Here is a 25330-nt window from a genome sequence, read left to right as displayed (position 1 = left end):
AACTCACTAGTCATTCTGAATTAATATGATCAGTCCCATAGTCCGGTAGGACAGGTACATTATATAACATTTTACCCATGTTCAGCCAGGACTTGCCAGACCTTTAAATCTAAAGAAAGGGACTATAGTTTGAGATGAGAGGGAAGTCTTTCCTTTCCTTTGGTCTGATCATGCATAATCTTTGGAATATTGAAGCCAAGCCACATAGATATTTGATTGGAACTTTGGTACCAGGCCAACCTGTGCTTGAGTGTGTCAAAACATCATGTTCTTTTACCTTCCACCTTAAGCCACCAGTATTTATCCATCTCATATGGATTATAGGCCTCTCTATGTCTTAGGCTTCCTGGCAAAGTGTAATGTATCCATTGCAATCCCTTCTTCTGCAATCAGACAAAATAACTCACATTAGTCCCATAAGGTTTAACAAATTCTTGCAGGTTTCTATAGTCTCAGGCTTTTGGGTAAGCATATATAGTAAAGCTTATAGATATTGTTAACTCATATTTCATGATCATAATATATACTGCTTTCAATGTACTTCTAGTACTTAAAGAAAATATATGGGAAAAATAATCTGAAAAAATAATCAGGGAAAATAAAATTAATACAAAATTTTAAACTCATGGCTCACATTTCATGTGGCAGTGTTTTAGCTAAGCCAATGTGTAATACAAGAATTTTCATTCAAAAATGATTTCTATTTCCCTAATTTAAGTTGACCAAGATCCACATTGTAAGCGTACACAATTTTTCATCATGAAAAACTTTACAAAAACATTAATACAACAATTAATGCAAATTTTTAAAAGTATCAATATTCCCATAAACATTACATTCTGATTGGTTGTTGCTCTATATCATTTTTTAAACAAGAATGATGAGAATGAAGTGACATTGCAACTTTTGCCTGCATATTTCTGATATAAGCCTTATTTAAACCTCTTCTTCGGTATAAATAAACCAATCAATATAACAACCAAGAATATGACATTGCCAATGTTTGTAAAATTAATTCTGCCAAACCAATTTTTTGGGGTTAATAGAAGTTTAAGTTTCTTTCCATTTAGAAGCAATTTCTACAGCTTCTTGCTCATATAAAATTTGGCCTAACCTTAATTTTTTGTTGTAAATATATAATATCCAATGTGTTTTTGTGATGTCCCCAAGCACCTTTAATGTGCTGTACTATGGATTGTCATTCATATTAAACATATCATATTTTAAAGGTGTAATACAATATCCTGTTTGGTTGAAATGACATGGATAAGTAATTCTAATGTGCAAAGCTTCAACCTCTTTTCTTAACCAAAATACAGCATCTTTCAAAATTTCTAATTTATCCTTAAAAGCAAGGTCAAGACTTTGTTGTGTGTGTCAAAGTTCAGATGAATTAGATACAACCTCTTGTATAAAACCTTGGTTTTGTATAGTTAGTCAACACAATTGTTGCTGTAATTATAGCAATAATTGAAACTACTGCTCCTATAATTGTCACTATGAAGCATTTGGAGCGATGCATAATGATGTAAATGCTTTTGTGAACAAAATGGACAGTTGGAGTAGATGCCCATGTCTGTAAGATTAACAGGTTAACCACACCAGTGGTGGTTGGTACATAATAGCTATATAGGAATTGTCACGAATAGAATCTATACATTGATGTAGATTACAGTTTAAAAAATTTTGGTCCCCAAATAAAATCTCAAAGTCTATTCTACCTGACATCTCAACCTTTCTAGGACTTTGACCAGGACAATCTGTCCATTATAAATCCCTGTGCATTATCTCTACCTGATTTAAACACAATTTTTTGTTGTCAGGACTACTAGGTCTATGTTGTGGTAGATAAATTCTATCCTCTTTTCCTATGAGAGTCATACCAATGCCTATATAATTGTTAGCAGTAGCATTTCTTACAATCTGAAGTTTGAATTTTACAAAAATAAATTATTTTTGTCAGTATATAACGTAGACATACAAAATGAAGGGTATTCAGTAGTGTCTGAATAATCGTAGCTAGTCCCTTCTGATTCCATGGTAATGTCTTTGGCTAACATTAGGTATGGGATCTATGTGGCGTCATTAACATACATAAGTGGGGGCTTGTCCATACAAGTTAACATTCTTAATATTGGGGTTTAGGTATAATAGATTAATAGATTTCAGCATGACAAGTGTCCATCAGGGTAATGTGACAAGGAAATCACTTTAAAAGACTGATATATATTAATTTAAGGTCACCAAGGAATTCAGCTATGTAATTCCTAAATGAAAACTCAAGTCAGCCGTCAACCTTTTATAGAGTTTAATTAAACAGGAGGAAGAAAGGAATTAGAGAGAGAGAGAGGGGAATAGGGCTTAAATACCCCTTCTGTTTAGGCTGGGCCAAAAGGCCCAAGCCCTTAGATAGCTGGGGCAAAGAAAGGAGATCAGTCCCTATTACTCACGTGACCAAAATGGAGAAACAGTCTCAAAGGCCTCCACCTCCAGCTTCCTTTAGAGCAAGCTTCTCAGAGCACCTCTCCAACCACTCAGAGCCAAAACTCTCCCAAACCCCCCCCCCCCCCAGTCTTCAGACCCCCTCTGTCTTTAAGGAAACCATCCACGTTCCCTCCCCTCAGTTCTCACATCTACCAATCACTGTCCATCATTTTCCCTGTGCCAATGGTGGCTCTAGCTTAACCCAGGACCACCTAGAGGTCTGTGGCTTTGCACATGTCTGTTGAAGGTCATATTCTCAAATAATTAAATCTTGATCTTTTGCTACAGCCCTTCCTAAATCCTGTTACCCTGAGTAGGGTAGAGATTGGAATAATTAAATGTTGATCTATGCTGCAGCCCTTCCTAAATCCTGTTAGGACTGAGTAGGATGGAGATTGTAATTTCCAAGACCTGGTTCTGTCATTCCAAGTATCTCCATTGTATCAATTCTAAAATCAATCATGACTCAAAGAAATTCCTGTTCTATGCTTAAGCATAGGTCAAAGCCCTTTCCATTGTTCAGCAAAAGGTTTCTGTCCTAAAGTAATCTTAAGAAGGGAGGAGGAGGAACCTCCCATGCCAATGGGGTTCACATTCCAATAGACTATCACTAAGAAATTTTCCAAGTATGAAATTTCCCAATGGTGAAATTTCCAACATTTATAAGTCTAAGAAATTTTAAGGTTTACAATCCCCCCTGATGATCATTGGGAGACTAGTCTCCCCATTGATCATTTAACATAATCATTTTGTAGTTCTAAATTCACTTCTAACTAAAGATATACACAATATTCAATTTTCTAAGAGAAATTAGAATAGTGAGAGAGGAAATAGAAAAGAAAAGAAAGCAAAACCAATGTTTTGCTAGGCGCATTGACAGAAAGCCAAATTAGGGGCAGTCCCTTTTGGCATAAATGTGTACAGTTACAATAAATGTTCAATCAAAAGTTCAGTCCAATCAATCACATCCAAAGTTCATTCTTGATCTTCTTGATGAAGTGTAGGTTTTCGGCATCTTTCTGCAACAGTTCATTCTCTGGATATAAAAGTTTCAAGCTTCTTTCTTGAAGATCTTTTCTCAAACAGAATCAAAATCTTTGAATTTTTTTATAAAAGTAAAATCTTAAATAAAATTCTTGGATTTTTATAAAAATACAATCTCAAACAAAAAAAAATTCAAAAATTCTTAGATTTTAAATTAAAATACAATCCCCCCTGAAGTAAGTATTTAAAAAAAAATCAAGTTTAGCTGAGAATGCAATGTTCAGTTATGGGGGTGTATGTGTCAATTATCAAAAGAATAGAAAAATAATAAAAAACATAAGAAAAATTCAAAATAGGCCTTGTATAGGTCCAGTTTAAAGTAATTTCTATCCCACAAGTATGTAGGACAGAATGCAATAATATTTCACTTAGCCATTTGTAGCCAAGACTACAGGAAGTTGCCATAATATAAGAAGAAAAGAATTAGAATTCTATTTTGATGGGGAAATGTCATTCCCTTGTCTGATTTTTTTCCCTCAGGGATATAGGGAGCCAGCATGATAGTCAAGCTTTGTACTTGTTTGAGTGCTTCGAAAAGAGTGTAGATACAAGGAAGTCCTATGACTTAAACATAAGTTAAGCGTCGCAACCTCGAGTCTCACTTTAATATTTCTTGTGTGCTCTATTGGCGCTATTCAGGTTTAGTCTGTGCTCCTTGTTTTTATCCCTTTTCCTGGAATCAGACACAAACATTAATCACAGTCCTATAATATTTTATCAATAAATGGCAGGTTCCCATAGTTTAAAGCTTTTAGGCATATATTGATATTATAGCAAGAGTATATATATTAACTTGTATTACTGCAGGGAAAAATAACATTAATATTAATTATATGTACCTTCAGTACAAAAAATGAGAAAAAAAATCAAATATTCTGATCAAAAAATAAAAGAAAAGAAATAAGAAAAATAAGAAAAAAAATCAGTAATTCAATATATTCTTGAAAAAACAGCATCCATTTGTCTATGGATTATTATCTCCAATTCATATGATAAGATAGAGTCACAATTCATATGATAGGATAGAGTCAATCAGTCTCAGCAGAAGATGCTTTCTTCACATGTGAGCAGTGAATCCAAGAGTCTCTTTCTCCAATCTTTATAGATGTTGGAGTAGTTAATAATATTTGGAATGGTCCTTCCCATGAAGGTTGAGTTGCTCCAGTTCGCTTGAAATTCTTGATATAAACTTTATCTCCTGGGTTCAGGTCATGCAGAGAAAAGTCTAATGGTCCGGCTTGTACTGCAGCTCCAGATTCATGAAGTTCACGTAGTTTGTGCTGTAACTCCTGTATATAGGAAGCAATAGTAATATCTCCCCCTAATAGCGATGTATAAGCCGGGGAGAAAGGCTTAGCCTGTATAGGCGGATGTCCAAAAAGCATCTCAAATGGTGAAATATGTAAGTCTCCTCTAGGCCTGCTTCTAAGATAAAATAGGGCCAGAGGGAGAATTTCAGGCCATTTTAAATGGGTCTCAGTGCATAATTTTCCAATCATAGTCTTAAGTTCTTTGTTCATTCTTTCCTACTATTTGGAGAGGAGAAAAAAAAACTGAAAAAGGTTAATTAACATCAACAAAATCAATACAATCTAAGAAGAATCATCTTTATTATACTGGGAAGTTCCCTGGGCACCCTCCTGAAGGGCACCTCTCTGAGGGTCATTAGCACCTCGAGTATTTTTTGGACGAGCTCCATTTCTCATATATTGTTGTTGAGTATTATCATTTTCTTCATTTGGAGAATTGTCATTATTTTCCCAATTCCTATTTCTATAATTCTGGTTTCTAAAGTTCTTATTTCTATATTCATTATAGTTATTTCCATAGTCATTATTATAATTTCTAGAATTCTGGTTTCTATAACCATTATCATTTCTATAGTTATTATTTCTAAAGCTATTATTAAACTGTGTATTCCTTCCAATCATCTTAAGAAAGGTTCTACATTCCATCATTTTGTGGCCCTTCTTCTCACAGAAGTGGCAAGTAATGGATTGATAATTGGATTTCTGGAGAGGGGCAATTGTCGTTGGTTCATTATCATGCCCACTTTCTAATTTAGTCATCCTATCTATTAAATATCTCATTTTTTCCTTCATTTCCTCCATGTCATCATTTTTTTCTTCCTCCTTTTCCTTGTTTCCCTTTAAAACATATATAGCTGTTTTTCGCAATTCTTCAAGGTCCATATCTGACCATCTTGGGCATTGTGTTCTAAAATAATTCTTAATTGCTTTGCAAGAGTTATTTACAAAGATTCTTCTAACTTGTCTTAAACTACTCTCTTTAGTTAAGTCCCAATCTAAGTATCTGTCCCCAAACTCGATAATTCTATCCATAAATCTGGACAGTGATTCTTCTTCCTTTTGCTTAATTTTTTTCCAGTTCCATCCACTTATCTGTACTGTCTGCACATTCCTTCATTGCCGTGAGGATGGCCTCTCTACAACGGTATAGTTGTAGATAATCCTCAGGATTGTTATAGTCCCATTCGGGATCCTGAGATGGCCAATGTGCTGCATTACGCCCCCGGGTTTTGTTGACATGAGCAATTATTTTATTTTTTTCACGTTCACTTAAAAAAGCCTGTAGTAAGTTCTCAACGTCCTTGTAAGATGGATTATACTGAAAAAATATGTCTCCCATCTTTTTTGTTACTAGAAAAGGATCTTGTTCATATGTGGGGATATTTCGTGTAAATTTATTTATTTCTTGGGGAGTAAACGGTATCCTATGTCTTAAAGTCACCACATCCCCATTCCGTCCTATTTCAGGTACTTCTCTTAGAGGAAACAGGCCTCTAGTTGAATTTTGTACCTGTGGGTCAGTTTGACAAGGACAGGTTTCTCTAAGAGGACAAGATCTCCTTTGCATTGGAATTTGGTTTTCTGTAGGAGAGGGAACATGAGAAACTGGGATTGCAGGGGAAGGGTTTTGGGGATTAAATTCAGACAAGATTTGCACTACATGAGAGAAGCAGTCTGTTAACTGGGTCATAGGGAAGGTGTTTTCCGTCTCTATTTCAGGGAAGGAAATTTCCTCATTCAAAGGTTCAGAAACAGGTCTGTTTCTGGTAGAGTGGGTGTTTGCCCATTGATCCTGTAAGAAACATTTTAGATCTTCTAATTGGGCTTGCATTTTATCCTCAAATTTTTCTATTTTATCCTCAATATTTTCTATTTTATCCTCAATATTTTTTATTTTAGCATCTCTAAATATAGTATTGAGGAGTACAAAAATGACAGTACCTATTAATATAAAAATTTGGAGGTATCCTTCATTCCTCAATGCCCCTAATTCTTCAGCTGCCATATAATTGTCAAAGAATGTAGTACTCATTTATATATATATATATTTTGTAATTTCACAAAACATGTGGGGAGCAGGGCAAAGCAACAAACTTTCCACAGGGTTTTTTTTTTCTAATCCAGGAAGTTGTTCCTTAAGGGAAAGGATATTTAGAAACAGCTCTTCCGGCCAGGACTTTAGGGTCCTGTTGCTGAGATTTAAAACAGCTGTTTTCTGTCTATCAGAGTCACACAACTGGGAAGTATCCGAGGTCCGATTTGAACCCAGGACCTTCTGTCTCTAGGCCTGGCTCTCAATCCGCTGAGCTACCCAGCTGTCCCTTAAGATTAAAGGGAAGAAAAAGAAAAACTGCTGATTCCAATTTAACTTAAGGAGAAAAGAGAAGAGAGAAAAAGTTTTTTATACTCACGTGTTCTAGCAGCTGTGTCTTTAAGCCAAGTTTTTTGTTAAAAGGGACTAAGTGGTGAGACGGTATAGAAAAAAGGCAAGGAATTTTCAGAAGTTTATTGAGAGAATTCTTTAGACTCCTGTGTGGTCAGCCACAATGTGACAAGGAAATCACTTTAAAAGACTGATATATATTAATTTAAGGTCACCAAGGAATTCAGCTATGTAATTCCTAAATGAAAACTCAAGTCAGCCGTCAACCTTTTATAGAGTTTAATTACAAACAGGAGGAAGAAAGGAATTAGAGAGAGAGAGAGAAAGGGGAGAGAAGGGAATAGGGATTAAATATCCCTTCTGTTTAGGCTGGGCCAAAAGGCCCAAGCCCTTAGATAGCTGGGGCAAAGAAAGGAGATCAGTCCCTATTACTCATGTGACCAAAATGGAGAAACAGTCTCAGGGGCCTCCACCTCCAGCTTCCTTCAGAGCAAGCTTCTCAGAGCACCTCTCCAACCACTCAGAGCCAAAACTATCCAACCAACCACACCTCAGTCCTCAGACCCCTCTCTCTTTAAGCAAACCATCCAAGTTCCCTCCCTTCCATTCTCACATCTACCAATCACTGTCCATGTCTTCCCTGTGCCAATGGTGGCTCTAGCTTAACCCAGGACCACCTAGAGGTCTGTGGCTTTGCACATGTCTGTTGAAGGTCATATTCTCAAATAATTAAATCTTGATCCTTTGCTACAGCCCTTCCTAAATCCTGTTACCCTGAGTAGGGTAGAGATTGGAATAATTAAATGTTGATCTATGCTGTAGCCCTTCCTAAATCCTGTTAGGACTGAGTAGGGTGGAGATTGTAATTTCCAAGACCTGGTTCTGTCATTCCAAGTATCTCCATTGTATCAATTCTAAAATCAATCATGACTCAAAGAAATTCCTGTTCTATGCTTAAGCATAGGTCAAAGTCCTTTCCATTGTTCAGCAAAAGGTTTCTGTCCTAAAGTAATCTTAAGAAGGGAGGAGGAGGAACCTCCCATGCCAATGGGGTTCACATTCCAATAGAGTTCCCACTATCAATAGGAAATTTTTCAAGTACGAAATTTCCCAATGGTGAAATTTCCAACATTTATAAGTCTAAGAAATTTTAAGGTTTACAGTAATGATAGTGAATATAATTAAGAGAAGTGTAATGTCAGTTTTTGACATGTGTGTAGTCACCAGTGAGCATCTCGTCAAGTGTGTCTTGAGTGCATCTGGTCTGCTGATGATCAATGTTATCTGTGTTGTTCATCTGCTTCTCTTCCTGGTCCTGTGTTACATGGTGTGATGTGCTTGGTGGGTGTCCAGATGTTTCCAATATCTGTAGAAATACAAGCAAACCCTCGACCCAATGTTATTATCCTGTTGGGTCCCCTGTAGTCTATATCTCCTGGTAGTATTCAAAAAATCCAGGGCTACTATACAGTGTAATCCTTATCATTACACTCAAAATGTTATTGCATAGGAGTAGCATATAGCCCTTCTGGGATGGAGAAATGGTTGCTGGTTAGGAGTACCCTTACATCCCCTTTACATTTAAAAACTTAAATGCAATTTCCAGGTAATTTGGTTTTTAAATAAGTCTGATTCTAATAAGGACATACTTTTTTTTGCAAATATAAAATGAACCGGTTAAGACAATTATCATACATACATTTGGGATAATATAAACAATTTCTGTTGTAATTGAACAGTATCCAATGTACTGTTATAACATTTCCAATTGTACAATTTGGTTTTTGATCAAATTTGGGTAACATGGAACAATTCAAATAAAATAATTGCAAGTTACATATTGTGCAAATACCATTTGAAGTATTCAGGTACATAATAAGAATTGATCTTACAACAAATACCCATATACTTTTAGAATAGAATGTCTGTAAGCAAATTAATGATATTCTTCTGTAGGTAAACTGCCTCTTAGTAAAAGTTCAACTGTGTGAATAGTTCATTAGACCTGTCCCTAAGTCAGTGGTTTTGCCTTGTTTGTTCATCTGCTGTTTTTTTTGGTGTCTGGCCTCTGTGTTGTACTATGGTTGGTGCTATACAGACATCTGCTTACTCCTCTCTCTGGGCTGGCTTTCTTTGGAAATGCTTGATGATTTTGGTTTCCTTCCATGGACTTCTGATATCTGTGAAAATAGAAGCAAAATCTTGACCCCAAGTGAAAGACTTATTGGGTCTTATTCAGTTAGAAAGTGACTGAAAATATCCTTTTTGTTTTTGAATTTGGGCTTTTGAATTTCTTTTAGCCCTTTCTCCACTTGCTTGTTTTTAAGAATTTTCTGGAATACCAGTCTTATGAGAGATGTTCCATGATTTGTCCAACTTAGCTCATCTATTGCTGGTAGAAGCACTGTTATTCCAAATTTTTTTAACTGTTTTGGAATGGCCAAATGTGCAAGATTATTTAAAAGATGTACAATAACATTGCATACTTCTTCATTTTGAGCTTTAGCTCATACATCATGAGAGTAATTATCTCCAATCACATATTATTTTTCAATTTTTACAACAGGAGCATATTGTAATGCATCCCTTTGCCAAAAGTGTGCAGTTCTTAAAATTCTACATTTACCTTCTTGAGGTGAAGGAGTGACATTATATAGTCCACAAAATTTGCACTGCCAAGTAATTTCACTTGTTTGTATAGAATATTGAGGTTCAATAGATCTGGCGTTCCAATATAGTAGTGAGTGCAAATTACCTGCTTCCTGAAAAGCAGTGACTGCTAGTCCATTTACTTTTGAAATTCCCTCATATATAGGTCAAGGGAGGTTCATGTCAGAGTATATATGTGTTATAAAATTTACACTCCGACTTTGCAAGATAGCATTCATTGATGTTTAATATTCATATCTTTTAAACAAATAACCATATAAACAACATACAATGAATCACATATGATTTCACAAATCTGTGCTATGATCCTAAGCACGTGTCTAACTACAGTCAATTCTGCTTTCTGCAAAAAACTATATTGTGCATGCATCAACATTATATGACGGTCTGATATAGAGCTTCTGCTTTTTCCTGATTTGATGCAGTGAAAGTATTCACAGCATTATCAACAAGGTTCAATGATGTTATTATTTTTTAAACAATTATATATAAATTCGTAATTTACAACATTTTAGTACTAGGAATGTGATCATCAATTTTACCTATAAACTTTGCAAAACTCAATTGCCAAAATAGATATGGTACAAGTAACATTTGAACTTGTATTCTTGTCATTGGGTTTAAGACTAACATCAGTATCAGGACCAATGTTTGTAATCTGAGTAAGTAGTAATTCTGCCAATTCTAAACAACTAATAAATAACAGTCTACTGGTTAAAAATTTTAATTCATCCAATAATTTGTCCACTCTGATGCCATGCATCAATGAAAGTGTGTCTTATCTTTAAAATTGAGGCTACATCAGTTTGAGAATGATTAATTGTAAATAATTTGCTTTTGGATAAAATTGTATCAAGTTTTTGCATTTCTTTCTTAGCCTCAGTTGTAAGTTTTCTAGCGGAGGAGAGTACATAATTTTCTTTTAAAGTAACTAATAATTATATCAGCTCTCCTATTTTTTTTTAAAATGCCTTTGTCATTGTGCCTCATATAAAGTTTCTGAAAATCATTCAGGTTTTTTTTTTTAAACTATTTCTACTTATTTCTATTCTTGGTGACCTAATGTTCTGTTTAAAAACAATTGTCCCTATATATTTGAATATATTTGAAATTTCTCTGAAGCATAGACCAATGTAGGCTTGTCATCTAAACAATTGTATTGAGTATTAACTTTTCTGTTGACTAATTCCAGTTCTTGTGGTGAAAACTTTTAACCTAAGGTGAAGGTGTTATACCATCCACGTGGCAGGATTAATTTATCAATCTGCTGGAGTAATGTTCTTTTTAAGATCCAAATAGGTTTAGAAGCAAGTCACGTGGCTGGATCAGCCAATGTAGCTTCATATCTAATTAAAAGCCTTAAAAATTCTATTTGCACTGTGGTGCTTAACCTAACATTAGACTAAAATTTAGACTAAAAGTCATTACAGATAAAATATCTCTTGTCCAAAGAGACTATGGTATATGAAAAATATCAGAAAATTTTTTATTCTCCATAGAAAGAAATATACTCAGATATTTCTTTTTAATTTGCTGTGTCCAATATAAATTTGAGCTATTTGATTTTAAATTTGACTTCATAGTAACTCCATCTTTTAGCAAAGATCTGTTAAAAAAAATCACGTGTATACTTTTTTTTTAATATTACAAATAGCAAAAATGTGAAAAACTTTAGTTGTGATTTGTATCTCTCCCTAACAATGCTTAAAGCTTGTAAATTCTGAGGAATGATACTTTTGCTTTTAAACAATAGTTGTGCTGGATTCTATGGGACTGTTTTAAAGAAATTTATAGTAGCCTCCCAGATCCCCTTTCGATATGCTAAAATTGTGCTGGGCTTTGCTGATAAAGAAAAGCCTGTTGCTCTGGCTACTTGCTAGAGAGCAAAATTTCTGGCTGTTTTAACTTTTTGGGGATCACTAGCCTTTTCTTTGGTATCCTGAATTTTAAAGGGGCTCAGGATTATTTTGCCAATGTTTCAATTTTGTTTAGGGCTGTGGTCTCAGTAGACATGGTGTGACCCAATGCTGTTCTGTGGGACATGATTTGAAAAATTCAGGAGACCATCTCAACTTTAATTTGGGACATGATCTTTTAAAATGTCCAGCTTTGCATTATGCAAAGCTAACACGTGTTCTCTTTTTTAAATTGAGCTGCCATCGGATTCTTGTGGACTAAAGTTTTTATGTCTTGGCATGTTCTTATAGCCCTTTTGTGAGGAATTGTCTCCTCAGAGAACTCTTTAACATTACATTGTTTAGTTATGATTTGCCGTGCTCTTTTAGCAGCTAGCCCAATGTGATTAAAGGTTTGTTCTGAATATAACAATTACCTACTAAGACTTCTAAATTTACCTGTGCCAGTTAATTCATCATAGGTAATGTGCACATGGATTTCCTTATTTTTTCTAACTTGCTCCTTGCATAAATTTTGAAATAGTAGTTTCCAAGTTAAGAAATCTTCCACAATAAGCTTAGATTCAATTGATACCAATGAACTGACCTTAGAGATTGCTTGCTTATCTTGTCCAGCAGCTTCTTGGTGATGGGAGCTTCATTATCATATTGAATTACCAGGCTTTTGATCTCTTTAGGAGTCAAGAATGCAACATTATTAGGCTGTTCTAAATTTATTTCTGCATTCTCAGAATTATTTCTAATTTCTGTTGGAGAAGCTGTTTTATCTGTTTTCTTCTCCAGAGTTAAGATGATTGTAATCCTGCATTAGGTTTTCATGGAGGTAGAGGTTGGAATTCAGGAGGATTTGGGGGAAGGGAGGACAAAGAGAATCCTCCTAAGGTGAGGGAGGGTTAGACTTACTCTCAGCTTCTGCAGCAGCCTTGAGTAAGGGGGTAGGGAATGAATTGATAGAGTCAGTTGAAAGAGCAATAGTGATATGTAAATGTTAGTAGAATTAGTGAAAGGTGGGGGTGGAAACTGAGAAATAGCTCAACTCTTCACATTTTGTGCAGTATTCTGACTATATTCCATGTAATCCCAATTGCTGGTAATATTCTGTCTTTTTTATTTTTTTATTATTTTTTAAATTTTGTTTCATAGCTTGCCCTGTTAAATGCCATTCTTGTTTAGTAAATACTCCTTGTTCTGTAAAGTTAGGACAACATTTCAAGATAACTTTAAGTAACACCTGGAGCTAAACTTCTGAGATCTTAATTTCTAGTTTTAAAGACTTCACAGTATGAAAAGACAGGTTTTTGACCCATATTCCAGAATGGAACAGCAACTCAACTCACTGGCCAAGTGCAGGTCTGCTGATTGTGACCACGAAAAATATGGTTTTCAAGACTATGAATTGCCAAAACTGTAAAGATAATTTTAGTGTCATGATTTTTATCAAAAATAAATGGTCGCCATGGGAAAAATTCCCAAATATGAAAATCAGCTGGGTTTTATGGAGATTTTAATTAATACAAATGAAGGAATTAAGGGAAGGGAGAGAGACAGAGTAAGAGGAAATAGTAGGAAAGGGCCTAGGCTAAATGGCCTAGGCCTGAGCTTTAAGAGAGACTAGTCAGTCTTTTAACCACTCACCACAAGATTTTGTCCCAAGCAAAACTCCAACTAAGTTCAGAGAACCAGCTCCTCCACACTAACTCGAAAACTCCAACTATCCCCATTCCACCTCAAGCTCCTTCTTTTAAAGAAAATTTTCTCTTATGTCACCTCCCCTAAATTTTCATATCTACCAATCACAGTAGACGTTTCCCCCAGGACTGACCATTCTTAGTTCACATCTTCTTTTGTTATTACCTTCTCTGATTAGATTATATCTTCTGAGTATTTCACATCTCTTTGCTAAGCTTGCCCTATGTAAGTTGCTTGACCTTTGAGTAATTAATTTAACCTTTATAGGTACTTAGCACCCTTTTGTATTAGATCTAAAAATAGACCACCTAGCTTAGGGTTTTTGCTCCACTATAAGTATGAGTTGGGAACTTTTCATTGTTCAGTAAGGAATTTTACAACTTTATCTTCCCCTAAGGCACTGTTTGAGCAGGGTGGAGTAATTTTAAAGTTCTCAATACATTCCTGACTAAGTACCTCCATTGTTTAAAATGGGGAATAGCTTAACCAAATCTTCTGAGGTAGAGTCTGAGAAATTTTAAGATTCCCATGATCCATCTCCAATCTTGAACCCAATACATCTCCTCAGGTGATTTATAAAATGTTGGGCACCATAATGTAACCTCCTGTATTTACATCTTAAAATTCTCGTGGGTGGACACTGATAAGGAGATTGGAAACTGAGGGAAAATGGATAGAGGAGAGAAAGAGAGAGACACAGGAATAAAGACTCAGAGACAAGGAGTTAAAAAATATGGGCTACATCTTGCCGTGCCCCTCTGATGGAATTGAGAGAGGGCTCTACAGGTGCCCTCAAACTTTTATTGGAAAGTTTAGGAATGTGGTTTGGGAGGTAACTAATGAACATGTGACATGGCATAGGTTTTAACATTGGTTGAATTGACAATCACATAATCAAAGAGGAGGAGGCTAATCAAGCTTGTGACTTGGTAAGGAATGTGGTCTAACAATGTGTAAGCTAGGACCCTGTGGCAAATAATGTCCTGCTCAGGAATTCTTTTGACCTTTGGTCTGAAGATATGGAAATACAATAATCAATAATTAACATGACCATGAGTGTGGTATATGAACACATAAGATACAATATCAATACACCAATAATACTTTCAAGATGCTAATATGCCTGGTATGCTACATCTATCCATTTATGAACAAATTCTAGCCTTATTTTTCATTGCTTCTTCTCCATCATCATATTTCCTGCTCATGCTATTAACATAAATCCTTTTCCCAAGCACATGGAATGCTTTCTTTTTTTCTTGAGTAATATTATATGATATAATTATATAATTCTGTTCCTATTCTCAGATTGGAAATGATGACTACTGTATTTTTTATTTTTCAGAAGGTGATAATGTTACTGAGAATGAGGAGAACACTTCAAAACAAGAAATTTTTGTTGAATCAGAATTACATAATAATTCATCAGAAAATCTACAGAAGGATCTTTGCCAGGGAACTGAAGGTGGAGAAGCCTGTGAAATGGAAAACATGTTAGAGCAGCAGCAAGGAACACTCTCACAGGAAAAAATTAAGAGAATTGACAGTGATTTTATGGAAGTGATAGTCCAGAATAAGAAAATCCCTGTTGAGGAGAGAGATGAGAAACATAAAGAATTTTGGAAAAGTTTTGATCTTATCACAAATACTGTTACACATGAGAAAGTTCCTAGAGGACAGAAATCCTATCAATGTAATGAATGTGGCAAATACTTCAATCGGAGCTCACACCTTATTGGACATCAGAGAATTCACACTGGAGAGAAACCTTATGAATGTAATGAATGTGGGAAAAGTTTCAGACAAACTTCTCAGCTTATTGTACATTTGAGAATCCACACAGGTGAGAAACCCTACGAATGTAATGAGTGTGGAAAAGCTTACCGTCACAGCTCACATCTTATTCATCACCAGAGACTCCACAATGGTGAAAAACCATACAAATGTAATGAGTGTGTGAAAGCCTTCACTCAGAGCTCTCAACTTATTGATCATCAGAGAATCCATACTGGTGAGAAACCCTATGAGTGTAACATGTGTGGTGAAGCCTTTAGTCGAAGTAAAAGCCTTATTCGACACCAGATCCTTCACACTGGGGAGAAACCTTATAAGTGTAATGAATGTGGGAAAGCCTTCTGTTCTAATAGGAACCTTATTGATCATCAGAGAACTCACACTGGAGAGAAACCTTATCAGTGTAATGAGTGTGGCAAGGCTTTTAGCAGGAGCAAATGCCTTATTAGACATCAGAGCCTCCATACTGGGGAAAAACCTTACAAATGCAGTGAATGTGGGAAGACTTTCAGTCAAGGTTCTCAACTTATTGACCATGAAAGAATTCACACTGGGGAAAAACCTTTTGCATGTAGTGAGTGTGGCAAGGCATTTAGCCTAAGCAAGAGCCTTATTCGACATCAGAGGCTTCATACTGGAGAGAGACCATATAAATGCAATGATTGTGGAAAATCCTTCAATCAGAATTCGCACCTTATTATACATCAGAGAATTCATACTGGGGAGAAACCTTATGAGTGTAATGAATGTGGAAAGGTTTTTAGTTATAGCTCAAGTCTTTTGGTACATAAGAGAACCCACACTGGGGAGAAGCCTTATGAATGTCATGAATGTGGAAAAGCTTTTAGTGACAGCTCACAACTAATTGTACATCAGAGGATACATACTGGGGAGAAGCCCTATGAATGTAAAGAATGTGGAAAAGCTTTCAGTCAGCGTTCAACTTTTAACCATCATCAGAGAATTCACTCTGGAGAGAAACACTCAGCATTGGTCCACTCAGTCTTTTAGGTTGTGGTGTTAATGATGAAGGGCAATGGAAGATTTAAATTTTATGTGAAAATATCTCACCCCGGTTTTCAAATAAACACTCTAATCCTATTTGATACAAAAATCTATTTTGCTTTTGTTTCACTGAGAGATCAGATGTGAGAATATAGATGGCTTGGTCACACTAGTGGAAAATGGACAACACATTAACTTTGTTGCTTTGTAAATATTTTAAATGCATTATTTATTTCTGTTTTACCTCACCAAACACATTTTAAGTTCTGGAAGACAAATCTTCCTTTATTAAGGCTGCTTTCCTTTACTGCCTACATCAACCACTTGCTTGATTTACTTTGATGTGTCTTTTTGGTTATATGATCTTTTTTCTCCATTTCTCCACTTTTTTAGGCCAAACATTTAGTATTCTTAACTAGACTTTATTAGAATTAGTGATCCCTGAAGGTGGGCCTACCACCTGTATCAGACAATGAGCTGCCCAAGAATTGGGATAAAATCTCCTTTCCCTTCCTCCTCTGGAGTACTTACTCTTTTCCTCTTTTCATTCCCTGCCCTTCAAGTTCTTTCATATGAAACCCCAAACCTATATTCTGATATAAGCAGCCTCTATTTCCTTTCTCACACTGAAGGGTCTTCAGTGTGTTTTTTAAGTCTGTGCTTTATATTTTGTGTCAATACATTAGAGATCTTTGTTTTTGTCTGTATTGTCCACAGATTGCAATTCACCTGAAATTTAATAAATATGTCTTTGAGAATTTTGTGATGATCAGACTTGCCCAAGAACACACAGCCAGTGTCAAGAGGCAAGATTTGAACCAGGTCCTCCTGACCCCAAGTCCAACACTGCCCAATGTACCATGCTTCTCATATGACCTAATACATGTTGATAACTTGCCGTGTGATTAATTATACTTTCTTACCACAGATGGAATGTAGATTCTTTGATGGTAGAGATGGCCTTTTTTTTTTTATCATACTAAGACAATGATTGACAATAAACATTTTAATATTAATATGTTGTTGTTTGGTTGTTTCAGTCATATCTGACTCTTCATGACCCCATTTGGGGCTTTCTTGGCAAAGATACTGAAGTGGTTTGCTATTTCCTTCTTCCCTTTAATATTAACATATGATACAGCAATGGTGTGATTATTTTATGGAGAGCTCCATATCTACCTTAGACTCACAGCTTTCTTTGGGTAAATGTTTCTTCCTTACTCTTCCAAGATGTGTTTATATGTGGAGTGGTCATCAGAGATTGATTGGCCTTTGTGGTAGAAAGAAAAAAAGACTTTTTTATTAGAAATATCTTAAATTTGTATTTACCTTATTTTTTATTACCATTTTGTTTTTATTTTATAGAGCATTTTAGATGTCTTGTGTCACTTCATATTTATAATCTCAGATGCTTAATGGTAGTTGAAGTGATCATTAGATAAAATATGATCCCTACTTTGATGATGCTTATAGATTAATAGAGGGATGAGTCACACAGAACTTTAATCACCAATATTCCATGAATAGTGCTCTTGAGAAATGGAAAAAATGAGTTTAGCCAGAGGTGTCAAACTGGCCAACAGGTTTGAAAAACTCTCCAGTGCCTCAGAACCAGATTAAAATATAATTGGGAAGATTTAACAAAAATAAAAGTAGAATATAATGGTAATAAGTGGCTTTCTCAGTCAATATGTGGCCCACAGATAGGGATCTACTTCTACTTGGAGTAGATACTGCCCCTTTTACCTTTATAAGTAATTAAGCTTAAAGATCTTTGTCTTGTGGGTAACTTATCATTTTTCAGATTTTTGTTTTTGTCAATAACAACAGTTTTCCCACTCTGGAAGGCTTAAGATGGACAGTTATTTTGTATTTTGAGACTTCTTATGGCCAGCATGTAAATTCATTTTGTTTGACTACATATATTTATAATGGATTTTAAGAGAAGTTATTATTGCCCAATGATACTTCATGATTGGCAGTCATGCCACTGTGGAATTTGTGGCCAAAACAAGGCACTATAAGAAAAGCTTCTTTGGTTTAATATTTTATTTGGCTAGAAAGCAAAACAAAGGAATGGGTAAATATTAAAAAGTATTAAATTTTGGATCAGAATTGATGCCAGGAAAAGCTTCTTAAAGTTAAACTAAAGTATAATGTAGAGAACGTGGGTTCTTCCCTTTTGTGGAAATATTTAGATGAAGGCTGAAAACCCATTTGTTAAGTATATTGTAGTAATTTTCCATTTGTAATTAAATTAAAAAAAACATTTTGTCCTAACTTTCCTTTATTGCAATCTGGCCTTATCCAAGTTATATTATTATGGTTGGTGACACATTTTTGAACTTCACATCATCAGCTGTCTATGTAATAAATGTGTGAGTCATATTAGTGTGAGTCATATTAGCTCAATATTTTTGAAATCATTGCCACCTCCAGGCATCAACATACGTGTCTCTAGATTTTGAGACTAGTACACACATTTTTTGGTGAAGAATTTGTTGTTCAGCCTGTGACTCTACATAGTTTGTGATTCAGTCTTGATGTTTGACTTGAATCAGAACTAAAAAAATACCCAGTATTAATGCTTTCTATGTTCATTAACTTCTTTCTCCCCCATTCAATATTGTATTGTCTTCTCCAGTAATATTGCATTTTTTCCCTATTGCATGTGTAAAGGCCATTCTAAGTAAGTAAAATGTGACTTAGGAAACAATGTACCACCAGCAAAAGAGTCCAGTTAACAGTAACTTGAGGCAAAATTCAACAGGTATTAAAAATCTTCTCACCTAAAAAAACAAAAAGCATATGGTTCAGTATATCCCGCTCCCTTTTATTATACCAGAATTGCTAAGCCAATTACTTCAAATTAGTTGCTTTCCATGTGGTTTGTCTCTCTAGTTACAGTTCAAAGACTATGACACTGTGCCCAGCTTCCCAACATTGTGAAATAGGATTCTATGTTACAGGCAAGAATCCTAAACTTTGTTATGTGTATGGGGTGTTTAGGGAGGATTAGCCCCACGGGTATGATAGCTTGCCAAATGTACTATTAAGGGCTGTTCATCCACTATTGGTATCTACCTTTCACTCAACTCTCACCTATGGCTCTAAGAAGCTGTAGCATATACAGTGGTTATTACCATCCTCTACCCAGCAAGCCAATGCAACAAAATTTTATTTAAAAATTTTTAACATTCTTTAAAAAAATTTTTTTTAAATTTCAAAATTCCCTTCCACTTCTCCTCTATCCCCTGAGAAGGCAAGCATTATGATATCAATTATACATGTGAAATCATGCAAAATACATTGGCAAAAGAGCAAGAAAAATGAAGATGAGGAAATTATATTTAAATCTGCACTCATCATTTATCGATTTTCTATCTGAAGGCATAGCAATTGCAATCATGAGTCTTTTGTAATTGTTTTGGGTCATTGTATTGAACAGAATAACAGTCTTTTTTAGCTGATCATCATCACAATATTGCTATTACTGTGAACAGTGATCTTCTGGTTCTGCTCACTTCACTTTGCATCAGTTCATATAAGTATGGTCATTTCTTATAGCACAATAGTACTCCATGACAGTCATATGCTTCTATTTGTTCAGCCATTCTCCAGGCAATGAGCATCCCTTCAATTTCCAAATCTTTGCTACTACAAAAAGATTGGGTATAAATATTTTTGTACATAGAGGTCCTTTTCCTTTTTCTGTGATCTCTTTGGGGTACAGACTTTATAGCAGTATTCTTGGGCCAAAGGGAGTATGTAGGTTGTAGTTCCAAATTGTTTCCCAGAATGGTTGGATCACATAAATATTTTAGGTCTCTTCCTTGAGCCAGTATCCAGTGGATATAGATCAACAGAGATTAAGGCTGAGGACTAGTGATTTACACTTGGCACTCATGAAGTGCAAGGTGTCTTTGAGAAATATGAAGGGCTCAGCAAAAACTACCAACACCTCAGCTGTGTGATAGTATACGCAACATTCTATGTCCCTAGTCACCTACCTCAGCAGGGGAAGGGAGATTGGAAGAACATAAACTAAAAAACTATGACATTTTTGATACCCTTAAGCTGATGAGATCCATAATGGTGAGACTGTAGAGAGTGGAGCAGTCCTTAGTAAAAAAAATCAGATGTTTTATTTTTCTGCAAGCTATGTTAGGAAACATTCTCAGGTGATTTCCCCCCACATTTGTGTTCTAAGGCTAATCTCTTGTCATTTTAAAGCAGAAAAGTTATATTGACCTCCAGATGTCAAGATTTTGACTTTTGTTTTCTTTACAAGCCCAAGATTTTCTTCAACCCTTCATAATGGTAATGGCAGCAGACTCTGGATTAGGTACAGACTTGCTAGAAGACCATGCGGATCTCTGTGATATCAATGATATCAATATCAATGCATAATTTAGTTTAAAACTTTTTTTTCTGTTCTAACATCTAAAGTGTTCAAAAAGGGAAGATAAGCAACAATTTTTTTTTTGTAGAAGAGTCCTAAGCAAATTTTATTACCAGTTTCTGCTCCCCTAGATACTCTGATAAGAAGCTTAGGCATTCTTAGCCTAAAAGTTATTTTTCTTTTCAGTTCCTATTACTAGTTTTCCAAAAGAAAAATGACACACAGAGAGAGCATCCTTTAGGTGATGTCATTAGCTGGTTGTATGAAAACATGATGTGAGGGGACATTGTAAGGTGTGCTTTTTCCCATAGGGATGTTATACGGTGAGGTATGTTCCAGGGTAGCCACACCGCATTCTGTGAGCACTTAAATCACAGCCCCTTAAGACCTTGGACTCATAAGATCCACTCCCTCTATCATTTCTCTTGCCCAGGAGTCCTAGTTGTACCTCACCTGGTAGATGAGGTGAGAGCAACTTTCCTGCAGGTACCCATCTATTCTTCTAAGGGCTGGAGACTATTTCTTTTTTTTTTTTTAATTTTATAGTATTTTATTTGATCATTTCCATGCATTATTCATTGAAGACAAACATCATTTTCTTTTCCTCCCTCCCACCCCCCGTAGCCGACGTGTGATTCCACAGGGTATCACATGTGTTCTTGATTCGAACCCATTGCCATGTTGTTAGTATTTGCATTAGAGTGTTCGTTTAGAGTCTCTCCTCTGTCATGTCCCCTCAACCGCTGTAGTCAGGCAGTTGCTTTTCCTCGGTGTTTCTACTCCCTCAGTTTGTCCTCTGCTTATGGATAGTGTTTTTTCTCCTACATCCCTGCACATTACATTGCCACTAATGGAGAAGTCCATTACGTTCGATTATACCACAGTGTATTAGTCTCTGTGTACAATGTTCTCCTGGTTCTGCTCCTCTCGCTCTGCATCACTTCCTGGAGGTTGTTCCAGTCTCCATGGAATTCCTCCACTTTATGATTCCTTTTTGCACAATAATATTCCATCACCAACATATACCACAATTTGTTCAGCCATTCCCCAATTGATGGGCATCCCCTCGTTTTCCAATTTTTGGCCACCACAAAGAGCGCAGCTATGAATATTTTTGTACAAGCCTTTTTGTCCATTATCTCTTTGGGGTACAGACCCAGCAGTGCTATGGCTGGATCAAAGGGCAGACATTCTTTTATCGCCCTTTGTGCATAGTGGCTGGAGACTATTTCTAAACTGCATCAGTTCTTTGTCCCAGAGTTGTCCTTTCAGAGAAGTGTTAAACAGAAGGCAGTGTGGAGCCAGTTCTCAATAGCCATTTGATGAGTGGGGTGCTACTAAGGCTATTAAGGAAAGATCCCAGCTCTCAGGAAATCACATTTCTCCGGGACCCACCCTGAGTCTCATGAGATGCCCAAGGAAGGAATCTCAATGATGGAAATACAGAAGTATTTGGAGTCAATGATTCTAGGACTGTTTTAGAGTCCTCCATATTTCTCAAGGATAACTTACCCTTCCCAAATGCCAAGTAGAACACCGGCCCTCATTCTTGATCTGTGTCGCTCTACAGTTATAGGATACAGGCTCAATGAAGAGATCCAGATCTTCAGCTGAGGACTCTGGTCATGTCTCATCTGGACCTAAAGGAGAGGTTTTGAACCTGTAGTACAGAGGCCGCCCCCACCCCCTACAAAGGGTCCATGGAGAGATTTCAAGGGGTTGATGAACTTGGATGGGGAAAAATGACATCTTTATTTCTATAGAAATTTAGTCTTTTTTTTCCCATTATAATTAAAAGCATACCCCCATGGTGCTGAGATAGACTTCCCAGACTGCCACAGGATATGTAACCACCCCCACCCCACCAAAAAAGGGTAAGAAATTCTGTAAACATGCTTTATTCCATCTTCATGATGACCAGGTCACAAGAATTGGAAGGATAAACTGGAAAGGTGTCTGAGTGACAACCAGCCACCATGAAGATCTGAGCGGAGGACATAGTGGATGAACACTAATTGCTTCTCACTAAGCTCTCGGGGACTAAGCAAAAAAAAGAATGACGAAGTGACAAGGGCAGGCATCAGCTTCCCTTTCTGGCTCTGGCCTCACTGAAGTCCTCCTGGGGACTTAGAAGGCTCTGCTTATCTCATTAGATGCTAGCTCTAGGAGCCTGGGCAAAGTGGCTTCCGGAACACGTTTGGGAAGGAAGCTTTTGTATGTGCGGTGACCTGGGCTTCCTCTACTTTTCTCTCCTCTGGTTTATGAGACCAGAACCACAGAGATTCAGAAACCTCCCGCCTTCCTAGAGAGGTCCAAGAAGAACTAGAACAGTTCTGGTCTCTCATTGCTCAGTGCCCTCCCTCCCTTGTGGGTTTCCCCTGACTGAGCTTTGGGGAAGGGACCAGCTTAAGGGGAAACTGATCAGCAGGGAGAGGAAGGATCTTCCTGACCTGGAGCTGGCGGGTGCCATCTGCAGTAACCTCTGTCATAGTTGGACCACATTCTGATCCTCATTTTACAGATAGGGAAACTGAGGTTTGGGGAGGTTCAACTCCTCCATCTACTTCTCTCTCTTGACTGTGCTTCCTCATTTCTTTCCTTCCTGACTCTCCACTCATAGGAAGTTTCTGCACTCAGGGCCCCCCATCCCACTGTTTTCTGAAGGAGTCAAAGAAATAAATAGTAAGAGCAGGGACCATTCCTAAAAGCAGGCAGCCAGCTTGCATAAACATGCTGAGAACAAACAAGCCATTTCTAGGATATAAAAATAAAAATAAATAAAGGGATAAAGTCTGTATTCTTTATGTTATTATGTATATTATTATATAATATAGACTTCAATGGAGCAGTACAGGAAGAGAAAAGTGCATATAAAAGTCAGATAATGAAAAAAGAAACAGTTGAGGAAGTGTGTCCTGGGGGAAATCTATGGGAAACGTTACCCATTTAGTAGTCCATTTTGTATTGTCTTATTCTTAAGCCTCAGTTGTTAAATTGCAAAGGAGACTTTTTCTTGCTATTGAAATTATATCCAAGGAGCAGCTAGGTGGATCAGTGTATTAAGAGCTAGGCCAGGAGCCTGGGCGGTCCTAGGTTCAAATTTGAACTCAGACACTTTTCTGCTGTGTGACCCTGGAGAAGTCACTTGACCCCCATTGCCTAACCCTTACTGTTCTTCTGCCTTGGAAACAATATTTTGTATTGATTCTAAAGCAGATGGGAAGAGTTTAAAAAAATTGTGTCCAGCATGTTATTGTACGATTCAGTTCCTAATCCACGGACCTTCAAGATGCAGTCTTTATATCTTCCAGGCAATTGGCAAGTTTTCAGACCCTGAAACATAATCTGAATCTTACCTTTTTTTACTTCTCAATTCATTTTGACAATCATTTATTGAGCTAACATCATGAACAATTCCATTATGTTCTCTGGCATCCCCAGTTTATAATTACCAAGCTTCTCTTCATTTTAGATCTTTTCTTCTTTCATCTTCTGGTACACATGAAGAATTTTCCCTTCTAGATCCTCTAGAAAATAATGGACCTGTGACCATCTTCTCCAGGATTGACTATAGCTTCACTCAAACTCATGGATTAATTGCTCCTAGAGGAGCTAGAATATAATTTATTCCTCATTTCCACTTCAGACTTGACCTTTGACACCAGCACCTTTCCCTTTTTTGAACTTCATTTTTTCCAGATACATTTGGAATTCTATAGTCTGCTGATATTTTTCTACTGATGCCTTTTACTCTTCTTAAGAAGTTTAGTACCTGGTTCAAAATCTTTTTTTCTACCTTAACTCCTATTTTTGTATGTGGTGATTTAAATACATACATACATTTTTGTATACATTCTTATATTGGTGTCTCCTCTAATAAACTGGTCTCATAGTTCTTTAGTATCCTCCATACCACCTTAACTACACATGGGGATAACCAAACTTTTGATATCTATATCACCCCACAAGTATTCTATTATCAAGAATTTGGAATTCCTTTATCATATCATAACATTTCATTTAATTTCTATTTATGTCCTTTAACAAATTCTTATTTTCTGTCTTAGAATTGATAATATGTATCAGTTGCAAGGCAGAAGAGGGTAAGCAAATGGAATTAAGTGACTTGACAGGAAGTTACACAGCAAAGAAGGGGTCATCTTATAAGTGAAACACTGGTTTCCTTTCTGTTGTAGCTTTTCTCTTACTCTCACCTAACCCCCACTTCTAGGTTTTTACTTCTTGCTTTCCTTTTAGTTGACACTTCACTTTTCTGTTTTCAGGATTCAATTTTATTTTATTTTATTTTATTTTTTAGCTTATGATTATTTCTTTACTGATACTGCTTGTCCTTTTGGTCTCCTTTCTTCCTCTTTGTTGCTCTTGTCCCCTAGTGGTTCTTTTTTGTATTTAATGTGTTCTTTTTTTTAATTTATTTTTTCAGGTACATGTAGAAACAATTTTTGACAATTGTTTTCTGACATTTTAGGATTCAGATTTTCTCCCTCTCTTCCTGCTCCTTATCCCTGTGCTAAATAATCTGATGTAGGTTATACAACAGTGCTTTCATGCAATACATATTTCCATATTGCTCATGTCTTGACAGAAGACACATATCACACACATACAATTA

The 25330-nt window shown here is 36.2% G+C and overlaps 1 protein-coding gene and 1 pseudogene across 8 annotated transcripts in view; one reads left to right on the top strand and one right to left on the bottom strand.

Annotated features, from left to right (window-relative positions):
• LOC100618319 (zinc finger protein with KRAB and SCAN domains 7) overlaps positions 1 to 17311 on the top strand; it is a 29440-nt gene extending 12129 nt beyond the window's left edge. For all 8 annotated transcript variants that reach the window (XM_007499777.3, XM_016424348.2, XM_007499776.3 and 5 more), the window contains one exon: positions 14842 to 17311. In XM_007499777.3, the coding sequence (XP_007499839.1) occupies positions 14842 to 16301 (1460 nt within the window). In that variant the 3' untranslated portion in view covers positions 16302 to 17311. The remainder of the gene's footprint in view (positions 1 to 14841) is intronic.
• Positions 1 to 25330, bottom strand: part of LOC103093225 (zinc finger protein 420-like) — a 136096-nt pseudogene that overhangs the window by 34332 nt on the left and 76434 nt on the right.

The sequence above is a fragment of the Monodelphis domestica genome, chromosome 7, assembly GCF_027887165.1.
Source record: "Monodelphis domestica isolate mMonDom1 chromosome 7, mMonDom1.pri, whole genome shotgun sequence".
NCBI lineage: Eukaryota > Metazoa > Chordata > Mammalia > Didelphimorphia > Didelphidae > Monodelphis > Monodelphis domestica.
This window is presented reverse-complemented; position numbering and strand designations above follow the sequence as displayed.